Source organism: Thalia democratica, chromosome 1, assembly GCF_965202585.1.
Source record: "Thalia democratica chromosome 1, ktThaDemo2.hap1.1, whole genome shotgun sequence".
NCBI classification, from domain to species: domain Eukaryota; kingdom Metazoa; phylum Chordata; class Thaliacea; order Salpida; family Salpidae; genus Thalia; species Thalia democratica.
In genome coordinates, this window is record NC_139165.1 from 62,451,726 (window position 1) to 62,471,224 (window position 19,499).

Consider the following 19,499-nt stretch of genomic DNA (forward strand, 5'->3'; position numbering starts at 1 on the left):
TTTGTTAAAATAATTTGTTACAAGTATTTTTAAAATACATTGCAATTTTAAGTAGGGTTTCATCAAAGCAGATTGCCACATCTTTTTAACATAACATTCTTTTTAGTATTAGTAATGTACACTGAAGTACTAGGGTCTCTAACTTTATGTGAAACCGCCTCTGTAACAGGTTCGGCAGTTTCAACTGGAGTCGGATTAGCAGTATCTTCGGGGCCACCTTTATCTTTAGTTGCTACCTCGGTCTGCGACCGAGTGTGAGAGGGTTTAAGAGCTAAATACCTATTCATTTTACTTTCAATTTAAGTTTAAATATAGACTAACAAATATCTATAAGCTTTATTATACAATAAAATGAAAGAACAATAAGAAAGGTTTCTACTTGAGAAGGCTTCTTGCAGTTTACAATTCTAGTTGTACTGTAACAAATGGTTGCTCGTACAGTTTACTGGTTCAGAACGTAGGGACTTATACTTCCTCGTTGACACCGGATGTAGAGCACGCAAGATAAAAAAATACAATAATGAAAAAAAGTAAATTAAAGATAAAAGTAATAAGTTATGCCACCGAATGCGTGGGCTTATGCGTGTAGTTCTATGTTCAAATTGTTTCAAAGAAGTTGTCTCTACAGTATGCATAGGCTTATGAGTATGTCACGTTAACAACTCAAATCGAGATGTTCGTCCGTCGACGTTGTTGAATAAGAAGCTTTTCCAAGATGGCGACTTATGCTCAGAGCGCCAAGAGAAGGTTTTCCAGGAGATCAGCTAGCTTTTCCAAGATGGCGGCTAACACTCAAATTTGCGAGCAGTAGAGTGTCGCTTCGTGCTTGTTTCGAGGTAATAATTCACGCACTGATTGGACGTGTTTATAGTTTTTCTGGAATCTTTCTGTAATTTTCGATGGACTTTGGACTTGTAGATCACGCGATCTCTCGTTTTAATTCTCTCATTTTCTCTTAGCTAACAGGTTATTTCCAGTTCAATCAAGAAATCAGAAACACAAACATTATAAAATAACACTTATTTTGTTTGTGAAAAGTAGCTTTTTCTAGGAATTAGTTTTATTAAATTTATTTGTTGTTATTTTAAAAGGAAAAATGTTAGTTTCTTTAAATTATCAAAGTTTTGACACCTGAGGGAAAATAAAATTTTGCATAAGTGTCCAACATTAGACTTCTTGTAGATATTAAAAAACTTTAAATTCTGTAACTATTACACTAAGTAATTTTTTTAAGCAAAGCTAAAGTATACAAGTCGCTTTGATAACTTTAAATATTAATATTATGAGTGTGTAAGTGTGTTAAGATGAGTTTAAAACTATATTTTGTTTTAAATTTTATAAAAATACTTAAAATTACAGTATTGATTTTTCACTAATTGTTTTATCATAAAAACTAGTCAATAGTTTAAAGTAAAAGTTACTTATTTATGTAAATTGTAGTTAGACTATGAAAAAAGATCAATTTTTTCTTTGTTAAATTATATTTGAAAGTTAAAAAAAAGTAACATACAATAGTTCTGTATAAAATAAAAGTAAGAATTAATAAAATGATTTACAAAACATTTAAAATCAACTTTTTACAGCACTACTAAGCTAAAAAAGATACACACAAAAATGACTGTCAGAATTTAATTGATAATTCACTTTACAGCTCTTGCTTTATACAAATCTAAAACTCGATAACCGAAAGATTTTTTTGTACGCCAGGTGCTAAGACTATTTATTTAGAGCGCTTTTTCGTCGTACAATTAACAATAATAAAAACATTTTATTAATTTTTTAATGTTGTATTACGTTATAAGTAGCTTTATACACAATTAAATATTACTTTTATAGCTTTCAACATAAAAATTGCGTATCTTAATCAAAACTTTACAATTTATACAGTTTAATGCTATTTGCTACTTATATTTTTAACAGCTAATTGTGGACTCACTTTGGTGGCAGTGATATCGTAATTGAATTATTGTTATTATTGCTTTGTTCAGAACATGCAGCACTTGCTTGGGGATTTGAGCTTCAGGATTTTTTCACACTATGTTATTTTAATATTGAGATTTAACCTTGTGACGTGAGGTTTGCTATTGCTAAACGACGTGTCACTAGGGTTTTTTTCAATAAAGGGTTAGGATTAGTTTTTATTTAATTTTTATATTGGTTGTTAAAAATAAAAGTTCTATTATTATTTTTTAATTTATAGATGGACTTATTTTTATCTTTTAATTGAAAGGTAATTTTTTCTTAATAAATTAAAAGATAGGGCAGGTGGAATAACGTATGATGAGCTCAAACTCACTCGCTTGACCTAATAAAAAAAAAATATCGTTGCAAAGGCAAGAGTGAGTTCTGATGTTTTTCTACCTTAAAAAAACTCAGTTTTTGAAATTTTTGTACATTTAATTTTCATTTAATACTAATCAATTTAAATACTAAAAATAGCTTTTTAAATACTATTAAAATTTTTTTAAACTATTTATCATACTTTAAAAAATACAAATTCAGTTACGCACTTGTTACGTATATAACAGTATTGTTTATTAAACGACAAAAAATACGCTCCAAATATTTGGTCCAAGAACCTAGTGTACAAAAAAACTTTTGGTTATCGAGTCGTACAAACTAGTACAGTTTAACGTCATGTCCAGGACGTATTAAAGCATTTTAACGCTAGTTTTTATAGAAAAACAGTTTTTTGATTATTAAGCTTATACGCAGACAAAATCAATTAGTTAGGAAACTTTTAGTGTGATTGTTTTTCAATATAAATCCAAAACTGTAATATCGAATTTTATTTTGAAGCACGTGGCTATTGCTTACATAAAAACAGTAAAAGAAGAATTTCTTGTATAACAGTGAAACAAATGAACTCTTCTGTAACTAAGTAATTATTATAAACTTGTTTTTTGTTTTTGATCATGAAGTAGGAGTATTACTTTTAATTTCTAAATTTTTTTTATCTTAAAGGTTTTGCTTTAATTAAATATTTATAGATAAATGTTAATAAAAAGCTGTTCATTGACCTATTATAAAACTAGTAAAGTACACACTAGTTTACTGTAGTAGTGTTTAATAAAAAGCTTATGTAAATTAGTTTTATAAACCAAAACAAATTTATTTTAAATTTTGTTGCTACAGCTGATTTAATAAAAATTTATTTACTAATTTATAAGGAATACAAATAAAAAAATCAAGCTTCTAGTTACCAGTTGCTTAAAAACTACATAAAATGTTTCTTAAGTAGTGTAAAAACATAAGAAACATAAGCAATTAACAGTTGAAAATTTGTAATTTTATTTCAAAAAAAAAAGATTTTTATTTCAAAGGGTGTAAAACTTAATGTAACTAAATTAGGAAACCATAGACAGCTATAATGTCTTTTAGACAGCTATAAAGTACAACATCTTAATCTAAAAATCTTGTTTATTTGATCTATATAAAGTTACAAGTTTTAAAAGTTTAGCTAAATGCATCATTTTTATTAGTTGAAAAAGTGTTTTACTCAGCTGTTTTCAATTGTAAAACATTTTTTCTTCATAAATTTTTTTTGAAACAAAAAATAAACTAAACTGAACTTTGAACATATAAAATTAGTTTGTTTACGTTTTTGACAATTATTTAAACATTATAAATTGTATTTTTTTTTTTTGATAAATTAGCTATTTTCAAACCAAAAAGGTATAACCTAAAACACAATTTATTTAAATGAATTGAAAATAAATTGATTTTATCTTATCCAAAGCTTAACTTAATAATTAGTATTTAAGCCTTAATAGCATTTTTTTTTTAAATAACTATTGTACTAATGACAAAGTAAAACCATAAAAGTTTGTTTAAATTTATGTTTACTAGATCTTAAAGATAAAGTAATATTTACTCAATTTTTTCTTGTGTTTCAAAAAAATACCATATTAAGAATATCGTTTCTAAGTACTTACTAAACTTATCTTTTAAGCAAAACTTAACCTAGTGATAAAGTATTTTTAATATAAGTGCTGTATTTCTACTTAAACTATTTAAAAATTTTATTGTAACTTATAGGTTTATACTTTCAATATAATTGTTCAACTACAATGGAACAACAGTCTTTTCAAAACAAGTAAGTAAATTAAACTTTAAGTACTATTAACAAATCAGGGCTGCCACACACTCAGTATAATTCAAACTAGCAAAGGCAGGTTTGAATTTGTTATAAAAAACACAGGGTAGTTTTTAAATTTTTTGATATTATCAGTCCACTTTTTTTCTAGATCTTGAATGAGATTTAGTTGGTCCAGTTTCAACATTTTGATTTTTTATAGCCAATGTTGTTGAAAAACTAGATTTTTAGTGATTTTAAAAACTTTATTTAATTTTTATAGATATTTCGTATTAATTTTAGAAGCTCAGGTTGACTCCGTACCATGGTCACTCAGGATAGTTTTTTTTTTTGACTAAATTGGTAACACTGCAAAATCAAGTTTTAGTTGTAGTTTTTTTAATTTTAATTTTTTTATATATAAAGAACTAGATTAATTATTTTATTTCAATTAGAGTTTTCGAATTAATAACATGCGACATATCTTTATGATCACAATTATATACAATAAGACTGTAATTGTTTAATAAATATATCTAAGTGAGTATAAAATTTTCCAAAGATTAGTATTTCTAGCAGTAGTTATTTATTCTTACAAAACCAATTCATGTTTTGACATAGTATTCTTTTTATAACAAAAACTCCACTAAAATTAATATTACAATTGGAAACTTGATATTGGTGGCTTACCTTGTAATTGACAAGCTTCACTATTTCTACTTTTAAAAAAATAGAATATATGGCTGCAGTTTCTTTTGACTTAAATGGGTCTTGTTAGATAGTCTAGAAAAACCTTTTCTACTTGAGCTTTTATTTCCTGAAAAAAAGTATTGGAACTTAAGCTAATTAGCAGTGGTTTTTGCTATATTTAGGCTATTTTCATGATATTTTAAATGAGATTAAGTCAACTAAATATTATTTTTAAGGAAAGAATACTTTTGCATTTCGTTTTTGTTGTTTTTTAAGCCTCACTTCTTGTTATATAAACACGAGTTGTTCTTGCTTTATTTAGTCAAGTTTATTATTGTTGAAAAAACTGAAACAAGTTTTTGTTTTTAATGATATAAGAAAATTTTGTCTTGATAATTCTTATTAGATTTTGGATTGTTACAGTTTTACCATTTATATACTTTTTAAACTTATAAAACTCAAAAATAGTATTTTAAATGCTTTGCCTTACAATTGAAATTAATTAAGTAATGTAAGTTGTATCAAACTATTCTAAGTTCAGTTCAAGATAAAAATATTGTTAACTAATAATATCAAACCTAAAGTTGTTGTGCTGTTAAAAAAAACAACCACACAATCTTCAGTTAGTTATTTTTTCATTTTTGTCAACTAAAATAAACTTTTCAGCTTCATTGTAAATTTAGTGACAAACTGCAAGGCTTGAACTTATTGGTTGAACAGTAATTTTTAACTATTTAGGGGACTTAAATAAAAGTGACTTAAGCCAAAATTCTTTTTTTATTTTAACTTGAGCTATTTATTTTTGCAGATAAGAAAGTAAACCCTATAACAATTAGTTTAACTTTAGTTAGTCTGGTTCAGCATACAGTTTTGTAGACATCTTAAAAAAGTATGCTAATTACTACGTTTTTTATAAATAAATTGTAATGATAGAATTATAAAGCCAATATTTTTATTGATATCTTTGCTTTTTATGTTATATACATATTGTACAGAATTTCTCTGTTAGTAGTGGAATTCAACTTTTGATTGTATTTTCAATGAAACAAGATTATACAAAGTTATTTTAATAAAACAATTTCAAAACAGAATGGTAGCAAACATGAATGTGAAAACAGCACAAACCTGGTTAATGAAGCGGAAGGATTTAATCAAACCTTGGTCAGAGTTTGTAAATTCAAATAACTTTAAAAAACCGGATACTATTAAACAATGGACTACTAGGAGTTTAAAAAACATTGAGAATTACCAAGCAAACTATATGTTTGTATTTATTGGACTCATTTTATATTGCATGTTAGTGTATTTATTATTAAAGTATTTTCATTGGTGCTATAATAATCCTTATATTTTAGCAAATATTAGTCAGTTTAATGGTATATAAAGTTTATTGAAACTTAAAACTTTTACTATTCATAAGTCATACTACAAGTAACAGATGGGTGCTTTGGTAGGCGCCTGTAATTTAGCTCCTTAAAAACTTCAAATGGTTGACAACATTACTTACTTAAAATGCTGAAAACTATCAGTGTCAAAATAAAATGTTAAAAAAATAAAGTTTTATTTTTAAAAAATATATAAAATAGTACTTGAGTTTTTTTAATGTAATTTCAGTAATCTTAACAGAAAAATAATTGTGGTACAAGTAATTGAATTTATTATCTTAGATAGAAAATTTAAAGTTTCATTATAAATAAGAAAGTACACATTTTTTTAAAGCTTTTATTTTGTATTAATTACGTTTTGCTGTATAAGCTTTTATTCTTAATTATATGTTTAAACACCACACATTAGTAAAGTATGACTGGTTCAAGAAAAATTGTTTGTCATCTTATTTGTGTAAAACTGTAATACTTTAGTAAATGTTTATTTTGATAAGCTTTGAATAATGAATTAAAAACTAAAGCTATACTTATTGAGAATTTAGTAATGAAAAATAACAAATGAATATATCTATATTTATGCAAATTGTTAATTAAATTACAATGAAGTTTCAATTTATAGATGTACTCAGACTTTTTGAAGTTTTTGAAAATTCAGGCTAGTTTAGATATTTTTCTAAATATCAGGTTAGATGTTTTAACTTTTTTTTCTTTACATTACATCTATTTATTATTGTTAGGATTGTTTTAAATGTTTTAGATTGTTTAACATCAAATTTTTTTCATCTTTTTGTACCTTTTTTTAGTTTTCACAAAAACTTAAGCTAGTTTTTGGTTGCTTTGACTGGCGTATTTGAAAAACAATTTTTAATTGATTAACATTTTTTAATATGCAAATTTATGTTGTTGGTAGTTCTTTTGTTATGTCTACAAAAAATACTTTGCCAAAATGGTTTCAGCTTGTTTTTGCTCCAAACTGTTTTACAGAAATTTTAATTGTAATACTTTAATTTTACGTGTCACGATATACAAACTTATGTTGTTTTATGTGTAAAGGAACACAAATAGTAAGGAATGTATTAATTACACAATTTTATATTACAGTAACCTCTCGTATCTTTACGTTCTCGTGACGTTACGCACTCTTGTTTAGTTACGCATTATAGAATTCTAAAAAATTCACAATATAAAATTATTTTTTTAATATTGCACAAATTAGGTTTATTGTAAATATTTAATTAAAATATTTTTTTAAATGCTAACTTACCTCTCTATATCTTTAGACTTTGTAAATTGATGTTCCTTGACTAATTGATGAACATCAAGTTATACCTCAGTATATCAGAAAATTTCGTTAACAATAACAAATTTAAGTTTATCCTTAAGTCAAATTAAGAAAAGTTGTAGTAACATAAACAGTTTTTATTACACATTTTTCTTATATTTTATATACTTTTGTTCAAAACAAGAAATCCATTACAGCACCAAATGCATACTTATGTAAAAGACTACATAAAATTTTAATATAGACATCACACTATTTCATTGTAAACAAATGCTTAATTATAATTTTAATTTACTAAGTACAATATAATTTAAATGTTATTATAAATCAAATGAGTCACATATAAATAAAGATAAAATCTATATGTTATTTAATTAGTAAAATTTTTCTACAAGTATTTTTATTTTATATAGATTCAAATCCTTTTTTTTTTATAGATGTATAGTTTTATCTTTTGATCTCATATTTATAAATAAAGTAAACCAATTGTTAAAATTGGGAAAGTTCCCAGTATGCTTTTAACTAGAAGCAATATCAAAAAACAGCCATTATAGTAAGTATATTTGGTACCTCTCGTATCTTTACGATCTCTCGTATCTTTACGCATTTTTTGTAGACATAATGTGCGTAAATAAGCGAGATGTTACTGTAATTAAGTTCTAAGCATCTTGCTTCACTAGGATTTTTATTAACAAACGATTAGCTTGATTTTTAGTATATTTAAAGTTCGAAATATTAATATTTTAAATCTAGTAAAAAACCTGCTGAAAAGCTTAAATAAAATGTTTTTATTTCATTTAGCTTTTTTAAATTAAAGTTGCATTTTTTAAATCCTATCTTTTTAGTAAAATTTAGTTTTTTACAAAAAAAGAGTAACGTTTTATTTTTAAAGGCAATAGATCTTAGAAAATATTTGATGATAAAATATAAATGTGTGACATAAGTAAATCATTCAGTTATAGCAAAAAATACTAAAAAAAATTAAAGTTAAAGTAAATTGTTTTGTCTTCACCTAAATTTTATCTATAACAGTATATTTAAGGTTTATTTACTTTTTATATTTTTTTTTGATGAAAATCAAGTTTTTTTTTCACAGAATAACATCACCGTTGTTACTGATAGCAATTAGTGCGTTTTTTGTGATGAGCTATTTAATTAGTGTTCGACCAACTAATATACCTTTGAAAGTAATGGGTTAGTTCTTTACACTAAGACATTGTACCTTGAAATTTAAAGAAAAATCTAGTGTAGTAACTTATTGCCTTTTAACTTAAACATATTTAATACAAATTAAAATAACAATACAGTATCTTTTAATTATTAAAAATCTGTTAAACACCTTTAAAAAAATAAGATTAATTTCGACTAAAATTTTTCAAAAAAAGATGAACTTTAAAATCCTATAATTTTTTTTTTCAAACTTTGTTAACCCTATATTAAATTTCTTTAGTATAACTCCTTCGACAAACTATCTCAAAGCTAAGGTGGTAAAATGGCCCTCTCTGGTACCAACATTTTAATTTAGATGTTTTTTTAGTATAAAAACTATACAAAATATTGTTCATTTCTAGTTTCTCTATATATAAAACCTGTAAATTAAACTATCTGTATAAATTACCGAAAGCAATTTATTACAAACTGGCTGTATACATTACCGAAAACAATTTGTTTAGAAATTCTATGAATAATTTTGTCTGTAATAAACTAACTATTCTATTATTACGTAAAACCTAATTTTGTATAATTTTTTGCTGTATTAACAAGTTGGCTTTTTATTGAATAAAATACTTGGCTGAAGACTCTTATTAAACGCAGAAACAACTGTCCCAAGCAAAAGTTTATTTAGTGTATTTTAATTTTGTATATATATCTATATATATATATATATTTATTTATAAGATGTAACGTTAAAAGGCGTTAAATCCTGGAGATCCTGATAAGCTAAGCTTATCGGAATATATACCACAGATGTTCTTTTGCTAAAACATTATTTCAACTAACGGCGTTTCACTGCTCTCAAATAAATTTAAGAACAGATCTATGGAGTCTATGAAATATTAACACACATTAGAAAAAAAGCAGAAAAAGCATGTATAATTATGTATAGTGTTTATGTGGGTAGTAACTATAAATGAACTTTATGGTTTAAAAACAAAGTTTGGGATAAAAACATTAAAATTATAAAATTGTCTACAAAAAATACAAATTTAATAAAAGTAGGCACTAACCTCAAAAAGCTCTAAGAATAGGCAAGTTTTTAAAATTGAAAATTAAATTGAGTTGTGCAGAAATGTTACGTCATAATAAATTTAACAAATTGGTCAATAATTTATACAGCTTAAAAACATGAAGTATTAAACTTGCAAGTGTATGTGATTGTAATGTGAGTGTTGTGAAATAAATTAGTACATAAGTAGACAGTGTTTAGACTCAGTTTAGATTCAGGTATGCCAATCATAAAATATCTTTTAAAGGCGGCATATATGAAAATGACACTGAACTTTCGAAATATGTTTGTGGCTTAAAGCGCAGCGGCATTGACTTTGAAATATCCTGGGAAGTTATAAAAAGAGCACAGCCTATAGCTGACGGCAATAGCCCAATATGTAGGCTGTGTCTCAAAGAAGCAATAGCCGTTGTATATGCACTGAAAGACCAGAGATGCCTAAATAAAAGAAGCTAGTTTGTATCGTCTTGTAGACATATAAAGAAATCGCTTTTAAAATTACTAAGTTTTAATTTCATCTTGAAATATTGTTTTTATTTAACTTTTTATGTTTATCTTTATCTTTCAATTATCTGTCCTAATATATAGTTACTCACTGAAGTTTCATGAATTTTTGCCAGTTTATTGTCGATTGGTAAATTAATTTTTGCACAAGCCGTTTTGCATGATTTTTGATAGTTTCAAAATTACGTCATAATCTATTTATGCTAAAAATTTTTAACTTTCATTTGTGTGTTTTGTTTTGTGCTTTGTTTTAAAATTGTTTTGAAAATGATGAGTGCATAAGCACGAAACTCGAGTCCTTTGAGTTCTACATCTTAAAATAAACTTTTATATATATACAAAATTATGATAAATATTGGAATTGTCTTAGAGTTGTCTGATATTATTTTTGCAAACTTTATGCTTAATGGATACTTACCTTGATAATATGCCTGTTTAATTAACTCCCTACTTACCCGGAGTTACTTATCTGTTTAATTATGATCTAACTAGAAATAGATGTTCTAGATATAGATGTCCTAGATATAGATGTTATAAATGTAGATGGTATTAGATACAGATGCTATTAGATATATTTATAGTACTATAAAGCTTCTTGAACAACTCCATTGAAATGTGTTACTAGTATAACACAGAAAAATGTACGTCTGTTCCACTAAGGATTGTGTTTTCTAATTTTTTTTTGTTGTTGCTAGATTTATTTGTAACAAAAGCATAATATCTATTTTAAACTAGTAGTGTTTTCAAACAGTTGATTATAAAATGTCATTGCAAAATAATAAACAATAAATCTGATAAATTGTTTTTTTTTTTGCATCCATTTTTAAAGTTGTGGGATAGATTTATGTATAAATAATGTTAAATGGTTGTCACACACTCTGCTAGTTTAAAATTATTTCAAGTACTCTAAAAACTCATACTAATTTAAATTGTTTTCCTAAACCTCAGGCTAGTTTTAGTGGATTAAAAAAAAATTATTTCTTAAAATTTATTTATTTTATTCGAGACAGTAAGTCCTCTGGTTATTGACTAAAATATCATTCAATTTTTAATGCTTTATTAAAAATAAAATTTTCAATATTTGAATCTTATTACCATTTTTATACTTGCTCATAAACTCAGGCTAGTTTTTGATCACTTAAAACTTTTTACTTTTAACTTTTTGTCTCAAAGAGTAGCAACCTTGTACAGTGTTCATAATATTTTGTTTGTTACTACAACGTTTTAACAGATATTATCAAACTTTGATATATAGCTTTCAATTAAAATGTGTACATCTCCTTTGAATAGGCATATTTGTAAAGTATATAAGTTGTTTAATACTGCTAAGTAAACTTTTTAACTTCTCATCTATTTTAGATTTATTTAAAAAAATAAACAAGTTTAATTTACACTTAAATTTTTTATCAAGTTTTTCAATGGTAAAAAAATATTGCCAGTTTTCTCAACTAAGTAACTTTTGTTGACCAATTATAAGGTTGCTACACACTCAGCTGACCAGGCTAATTTGAAGTTTCCTGAGGATATTTGGAAGTTTTGCTAGTCTTATATTTATTGATAAATTAAGCCTAGTCTTTTTTTAGGCTGAATTAAAACTTAAATTATATTTAAAAAATAGTTAAACAGTTATTTTCAATTTCATCATTTCAAGTTTCCTATCATTTACATTACTTGTTCTAAACCAAGTAATTTCTGTTAATTTAGAACTGCTGTTTTTCTAATGTTTAGGAAAACACATCTAATTCTTGCTGATAGATTTTCTTTAATGTTACATTTAGAATTTTTAATAAGTCCTGAAAATTAGATAAGTTAGGTAAACATAAGCAGTTAAAGTTTGAATTTAGTATTAAGTCATTGTATGTCATTATGTTCTTGTTTAAATTGTTTTGTTAGTTTGATTGTATAAACACTTATATACGTTTTAATCAATGGATGTAGTTGTTTATGATCAATTTTTCTGAACTGTTTTTTGTTGTATAAATTAAAAAAAAAATCTTTAAACCAACTGTAGGCCGCGAGCACATAACATTTAAAAATTTACACAGGGTACTCTTGGATCTAAAATAAAGAGCAAACAAAAATACTTGCAACTAAATATTTAATATTAGAAATTTTGCCCAGGACTATTAAATGCTAGCCGAGCCCTGTATATACTTAAATATAATCATGTTTAGTTTTTTTTTAATTCTATGCCTTAACACAACTATGTTTTTAGTAATTTGTAAATATAGAGTAAGCAAGCACACTGCAATCATGCTATGAATTCTAAGTAAAACAAACTATTTTTAGAAGCCAGGTAGATTGTATTGGTCTATAGAATTTTTTTTAAGCTAGACTTTTTTTGCTTCATAGAGTGTTATTATATATTTACTATAATAATATTTTGTACTGCGAAACCTACTTATATTATTTGGAAATTAAAAAACTCTAATTTTTTGCAGGACATGAGGTAACAACTACACAACAATACTCAATCGCTGGTTTAATATCCTTCCCACTTTTCTTTCTAGCAGGCACCGGCTCCGCTGTTTTTTGGGTACTGGGTTAGACTGACATAATTTTAAGTATTTTTTCGAATAAGGTTCTATGATGTTTTGCTATACTTTAAAATAAAAGCAACCAAGATACATTATAATTGTTTATTACACTACAGGAGTTTCATTTTTTCTTATTGGTTTACACGCATCGTTTCACTTATCAGTTGAAGAAATGAATGGGGAAGATCAAACTCCTTTTGTCGAAACAGTTTGACAGCTGGAAATGCTTAAAACTCCAATAATTTTACTCTATTTACCATTATATTTTAAATCAAATACTGCTGATGTTTTTCTATATTTTATACTTTGTATCTGTAACGCAATTTTAATGAAGCTTTTGTTTTATTATACCAAACTTGTCTTACAAGTAGTAATGTGCTTCATTAACTACAATATTGTGACACATTGATACACGAGCATATATAGTACAATTTAATTTTCTATAAATAATCTTTTTTTTTTTTTTTTATTTAAATAAATATCTGAAAGATATACATCGGCTGTGTTTTAAATACTTGATTGACTTATATATGAACACTTTGTTGAGATTATTTATATGAAACTTTAAAACTAAGAAAGCAATAGATCGTATTGGTTACTGGAATAAATCTGTTGTATTGCGATTACATGGAAAATTGAAATATTACAGTTCAAGTTCTTCAAAATAAGTTTATACACGCTTTAAAAGTTAAGTAAATGTTTTGAAGGTGAAAAACTAAAAATAGAATTCTAAATTACTTAGAAATAGCTATATTTTAATATGTTTTAAAAATGGTTTCAGCCATATCTCAAAAAATAGTTTCATGTTAGTATTCATGTAGGTTTAAAAAATAAGTTAATAGTGATAAAAAAGTATATTAGAATTTGAATGAATTAATCTTTTTTAATAGTATCAGTTCTTATTTTGATTAGAAACCTATGTTTTATAAAAAACAAATAATTAGAAAAGATTGTTTATCTATTATTCAAAAAAAAAACCATAACAGTTAAAAGGTTTGTTAATGTATTATCGAAATTCAATTTCTTCAGTTCTTTTAAATAGTTTTTTTTTACATTGAAGATGATAAATTTATCTCATTAATTTTAGTTTTGCAATGAATAAACGTCACGTACAGAAGTATAGTTAAAACTTCACCATATAAAATAAGGGTTTTTCCAAAGTAGGCAACATCGTCCCTTAAGTTTATATAGGCTATCAAGCGCAATGGTGATATCTAGTAACAGGCAATTATTTTTGCCAAGTGGGCGATTATCAAAATTAGTTCTGGAAACTGTCTTGAATGGTAAATTTCAAAGCATCTGGTTGAGATTACAATGTTTAAAGTCTTACAAAATACTGTAACTATATACGTTTGCGAAAAAAAATAAATATTTGGTTAGTGCAATGTACGGCTTGTAAATCATATCCGAGCCACTTCTTTTAGACTGAAAACTACTTTTTAAATTGAAATTTTTGAGTAAATAGCTTAGTTTGATCTTTGGTACTCAATGGTCAATAAATCGTATTTACTAAATTTTAATCTTTTGCAGTTCAATTTTTAATTTAATCGAGTACTGTTTCTCAAAATTAAGCACTCATGAAGGTTTTTTTAAACCGTTCCATGAAAATGATTTTAGTGAACCTAATCAACTGACTAAAAATATTTACCACCCTTAATTTAAAACAAGGGGTTTTATGGCAGATTAAATAGGTTTAGAAGCTTATTGAAATTAATTGAAAGTTATATAAGATTTTGAATAGTGATCTACCGGATCCACAAAATTAGGATCCGGATCTGTTGTTTCAAAATACAATCAAGTTAGTTTAAAATGTAGAAAAAAATTAATGCGTTAAACTAAACTTTATTATAGTTTATAGATCGACAAAATAGTTGGTTCCAGGACCTGGTGCACTTTGGAACTTTTGAAATTACCTTTTTCATAAGAGGTAGGAAATTTTTTCTAGTAAATATATTTTATTGTGTATATTATATTGAACGATCAAGGAAAAACGCTCAAAAAGTTTATTAGATAGTTCTAAGGACCTGGTGTACGAAGGAACTTTAAAGGTATCGAGTCAAAAGCCAAGATTTCAAAATAAAAGCCTTTTGCGGGCCGGACGTATTAGAAAATAAATATTGGCAGGTCGCATAGCATTTGAAAATTAAGTTTTTTTAGTTTTAAGTCTAAAACTATTGAAATACTTTTAAGAACTACTGTATACAGAAAATAAAATTGATTTCACATTTGTTATAAAAAACTTAATGTTCGTTGTTTACTACAAATGCTTCATGCTAAAAAGTATGTCGCACGCCAGATATTTCTACTTGGCGGGACAAAACCAGGCTAATGCTCCCATCCCTAACCATTGAATATATTTTAGCTAATATTTAGACTAAAATTAATAATAAAATTCTGACTAATAATAAAGTAAGTTCAGGCATTTTGCCAACTTTCACCTGAATTCATTTTCAAAATTTGCTATTAGAATTTCTATTTCATGTATTTTATAAATATTTTTGTAACTTTTTACTTAATTTGTATATTTTTTTTAAAAGGTTTTTGTCTTATTTTGATCTGTAGAATTTTTAAGAAGTTTATGAATACTGAACAAGAAAAGCCATTCTAATACTAAATTCATATATAAACTCTTTTTTTTAAACAACTGAACTAATGAATTCATGCAGACATACGAAAAGTTTCTACGAAAAACTGAAAAGAAACTAAATCTTATGAAGTGTTCTATACTAACATAGTTTTTTTTTAGTAGTAGACATGTTATGGTTTTTAAAATCATTTTTGTTACTTTGTTGTGAACTAATATTGATTTGTGATACTAAAATCTTAATCAACTTTTTAAAGATATACTTTAAATTACATTAAACTTAAAAATAGTAAATAAATATTCATTGTTTACTAAAATATATATTTATAACTTTCTTATAGGTAATACAGATATCATTACTTTTAATTGTTTTTCACTGTCAAGTCGTACACCACGTATATTGTTAAATAAGGTCTATGTATTACACCGAAACAAGTTTATAAAATAAATAAGTTTTATATTTGCTCTTTACTGTAAGTAATTTAATACTGAAGACTAAAAAAACAAAAAACTATTGTAGTTTACAAATAAAAAAATAAAAGATATGAATAAACAAGAAAAGAAATAAAAACAAATGATTACGATTATGTTTTTGGTTTAGTTAACTTTGTTATAAGTTTAAATAGTTTTGTTTACAATTATTAATTATAAACATTGCCTAATGTTTAAAACAATAAGTTTTTTAGTAAACTCTAAGTTTTAATTATACTATGTTATATTTCGGCTCCTACGAGAGGAGCTTTCTATACGACTTACGAGAGGAGGTACAACTTATTTATAAGATTACTAGTTTAATACAAATAAAACGTCTCGCAAAAGATTTTTCGAATAAATACGGCCTGTTGTGTACAAAACGCTACCATATCAGGTCAACCGACTACAAAAATTATTACCTCTATTATAGATCAATGAAAAAGTGTACAAAAACTAGTTTATTTAGGAGCATAAAAATAGTTAAAAATTAATGCATTTCGTATTAAAAAAGTGTTGGTTTGAGATAAAAAGAAGAAGTCAAAATTAGTACGAATCAATCAACATGCTTTTGTTGATTTAGTCAAGGTGAACATATGTCAATGAAAGCAATTATAATGATTATTTTAGAGTTAAAAATTAGTATAGGAAGAGAGAAAAAGGTTATACTCTGTAGATACCTCAAAATAAACATGTTTTATTTGTGAATTATAGTCATCAGATAAGCTTATTAAGCAGGAATATCAGGACCGCGACGATATATGATTACTTACTTATCACTATTTAATGATTACTTGATCAAAATTTTATTTTTTAATTTTACAAACATAATATTTACCAAAAAAGAAAATTCTCAAACTTTGTTTTTAAAACCACAAAGTCTTAAGCATTTATATTTGACATACTACCTACAAAAACTAAATGCTTGTTAAAAAAATAATCATAATTTAATAAATTTAAAATACTATTCAATTTGTTTTTAGAAATTTTCAAGCATTTGAACTGATAAAAACTGACATTTTCCAACATCTAGTAAAATAAAGACTATAAAAACCATATGCTTATTCGGAATGAAATTCATAATTTTTAGTAATCTATAAGCAAAAACAAATTCTAAAAAGTTATTGCTCGAATTAATTTGAGAACTTGTTTTTGATTTAGAAGTTTTCAAGCATTTGAAATGACAAAAACTACATTCCAAACTTTTAAAAGTAAAGATTAATTCTGACGCATTTGAACCCTGAAAATAGCATTTTTATATTTATTCTTTATAGTGATCCAAGATCCGGACCCGCCCTGGACCGGTCATTTTTTACTTGGATCCGGAACCGGTCGGATCCTATTTTTTAAAAAAGAACCGGAACCGGATCCAGTTAGTTTGGAAAGACTTTGTTTTCCGCGATCAGCTTCTTTAAGTTTTATATATAATATTATTATTGTATAAATATTATTGTGTTTTGAATGTTTAATATATTTAATATAAGAAAAAAGCCTTGCTACTTCTGCAAGGTGTTGAAACAAGGTGGAACTCAACCAACCTTATGCTGAAAATTTAAAAACAAGTGTTCAGAAATGTCTGACTAACAATAAATTTAAACCCGAAAATATTCTTACAGCTGATGAATGGAAATTTTTTAGCCTCCTTAATGAGCTGCTCAAACCCTTTTACATAGTAACGCAGCAGTGTAGGCATTGCTGTCAAGTGTAATCCCGCATGCAGCAGTACTAAAATAACTTTTTAATCATAAAGCTAAATTCCTACAGTACCGCCTAATAAACCTAACGCTCAACTACCTAAAAATGATGTTCCCAAAAAACGTTATTGTTTTTATCTACATTTAAATCGGAAACAAGTTTAACACTCACGTAGGTGAGCAACAACATTCAGTTGATCAAGAGATTGAGACAGACATTTTTTCTTTAATTAAAAAAAATATATCTGCTAAAGAAGTTAAAGAAGCTGAATTCTTGTCTTGGTGGAACTCAAACAAGAAAAATATACACACATCTTACCGGGTTTGCAAGAAGTTGTCTTTCTGAAAGACTTCTGTTTATTCTGAAAGGTTATTTTCAGAAGCTGGTAACTTGTACTAACAAAAGCGAAATCGATTGCTTACAAAAACTGGCGAAAAACTTATATATTTTATAACAATTTAAAAAAATAAGAGTAGGTTTCTTAGCAGCTTAATGGCGTTGATATGAATAAATGTTATTTACTAAATCACTTACTTTTGTATATGTAAACAGTTGCTAAAGAAGTTTTTGTTCATCTTATAGTTCGAACTTTTGTAAATATAAGTATAATGTAAAGCTTAAAACAATTAAAGCTCGTTAGTTTTCAAAGCGTTGTTGCATTCAGTTTCTTTTACGTCATTACAAAATTCAAGTTTAGTCGTACAAATAGCTTGCAATTTAACATTAAAACTGAGATTTCGTATAGGTAGATATTTGTTTTTACTCTACAACATTTTTTCAAGTGTAATAATTAAAATATTTAGACAATAACATTTTTTTTTTAAACAAAATATTTGTATTAAACAATTTTTACGAATTTATGGTATTATAATAATTCAATTTTATAAGTTTGTTCTCTATTAAAACTACATAAAACATTTAGAATCCGGAAACAAATCTTAATGGAAAAATTTGTTCCGGCCGATCTTAATTTAAAAATTAGATCCGGACCTGATCTTAAATAAGAAAAAATATCCGGAACCGGATCCTAAATAGTGAATCCGGTAGACCACTTCTTTATAATTAATTTAAAAAACTGCAACCCGCAGAAGATTTTTTTCTATACAGTGCGTGCGGGGATAGCTGTCAAATTTGCACGAGCGTACAAAATTAGGGAGACAAAATTTCCCGAAGATACTTTTGCACGAGCAGATAATTTTGCACGGTTTGATTTTTTTTTAGTTCAGTTTTCTTTTCTACTATCACTGTTAACCCTAACCCTCAGTCGATAAGTTTTTTTTTTACTATCACTGTTACCCCTAACCCACGGTCGGTACCTTTTTTTTAATTAACTATTTTAACTATCACTGTTAACCCTAACCCTCAGTCGATAAGTTTTTTTTTTACTATCACTGTTACCCCTAACCCACGGTCAGTAGCTTTTTTTTTAATTAACTATTTTAACTATCACTGTTACCCCTAACCATCGTCAGTAACTTTTTTATTAAATTATTTTTTAACTCTCGTGCAAAATTGTCTTCGTACAATTTTGTTCCCTTGTGCAATTTAGTAACCTCGTGTATTTTGTCTTCGTGAAGTTTTGACCCGTTCCCGCGTACGGCCTTTAAAAATATTTTTAAGCCTGTTACATAAAAACGGCTATCGACTGCTGATCTATTTGGCATTGATTTCTATTTTCAACTTAATTGAAAAGAAAACAGCGAAAAGTGACAAAATAAAGCATTAAATTTTTTTTTTTTTATTTCTTTATTTAATTGTTATTTTTTAATTTTGAAATATTTCAAAGTGTGTTTCTTGAGCTTTGAAATTTTTCTAATGTGAGAGCTATTTTTATTTGGCAAAAATATTTAGAAAACGAAAAATGCCTAAACTATAAAATAATACTAAAGTATTGAATTTCTTAAAACGGTTGTTTAACAAAAGTTTATTTTTTTAAACAGTTTATACTAAACTTCTATATAGAAATGTACTACTCTAAGAAAAAATTTAAAAGGATTATCCTTTTAAAATTTCTTATATCTAGAAGTTTTAAAGTAATTGTTGTTTTGA

General features: G+C 25.9%; 1 protein-coding gene across 1 annotated transcript; it reads left to right on the plus strand.

Annotated features, from left to right (window-relative positions):
* Window positions 1-4,042: 4,042 nt before the first annotated feature.
* On the plus strand, window positions 4,043-13,194 carry LOC145831877 (prenylated Rab acceptor protein 1-like). Its single transcript, XM_082939231.1, has 5 exons — window positions 4,043-4,096; window positions 5,855-6,061; window positions 8,529-8,626; window positions 12,605-12,706; window positions 12,817-13,194. The coding sequence occupies exons 1-5, from the start codon at window positions 4,071-4,073 to the stop codon at window positions 12,912-12,914; spliced, it is 531 nt and encodes a 176-aa protein (XP_082795357.1). The 5' UTR covers window positions 4,043-4,070; the 3' UTR covers window positions 12,915-13,194.
* The last annotated feature ends 6,305 nt before the right edge of the window (window positions 13,195-19,499 follow it).

Bases quoted from the DNA above. Each gene is read 5' to 3' on its own strand.
- LOC145831877 (XM_082939231.1), top strand. From the start codon at position 4,071: ATGGAACAACAGTCTTTTCAAAACAA. The intron at 4,097-5,854 runs GTAAGTAAATTA...ATTTCAAAACAG, and splicing joins CAACAGTCTTTTCAAAACAA to AATGGTAGCAAACATGAATG. The intron at 6,062-8,528 runs GTTAGTGTATTT...TTTTTTTCACAG, and splicing joins GGACTCATTTTATATTGCAT to AATAACATCACCGTTGTTAC.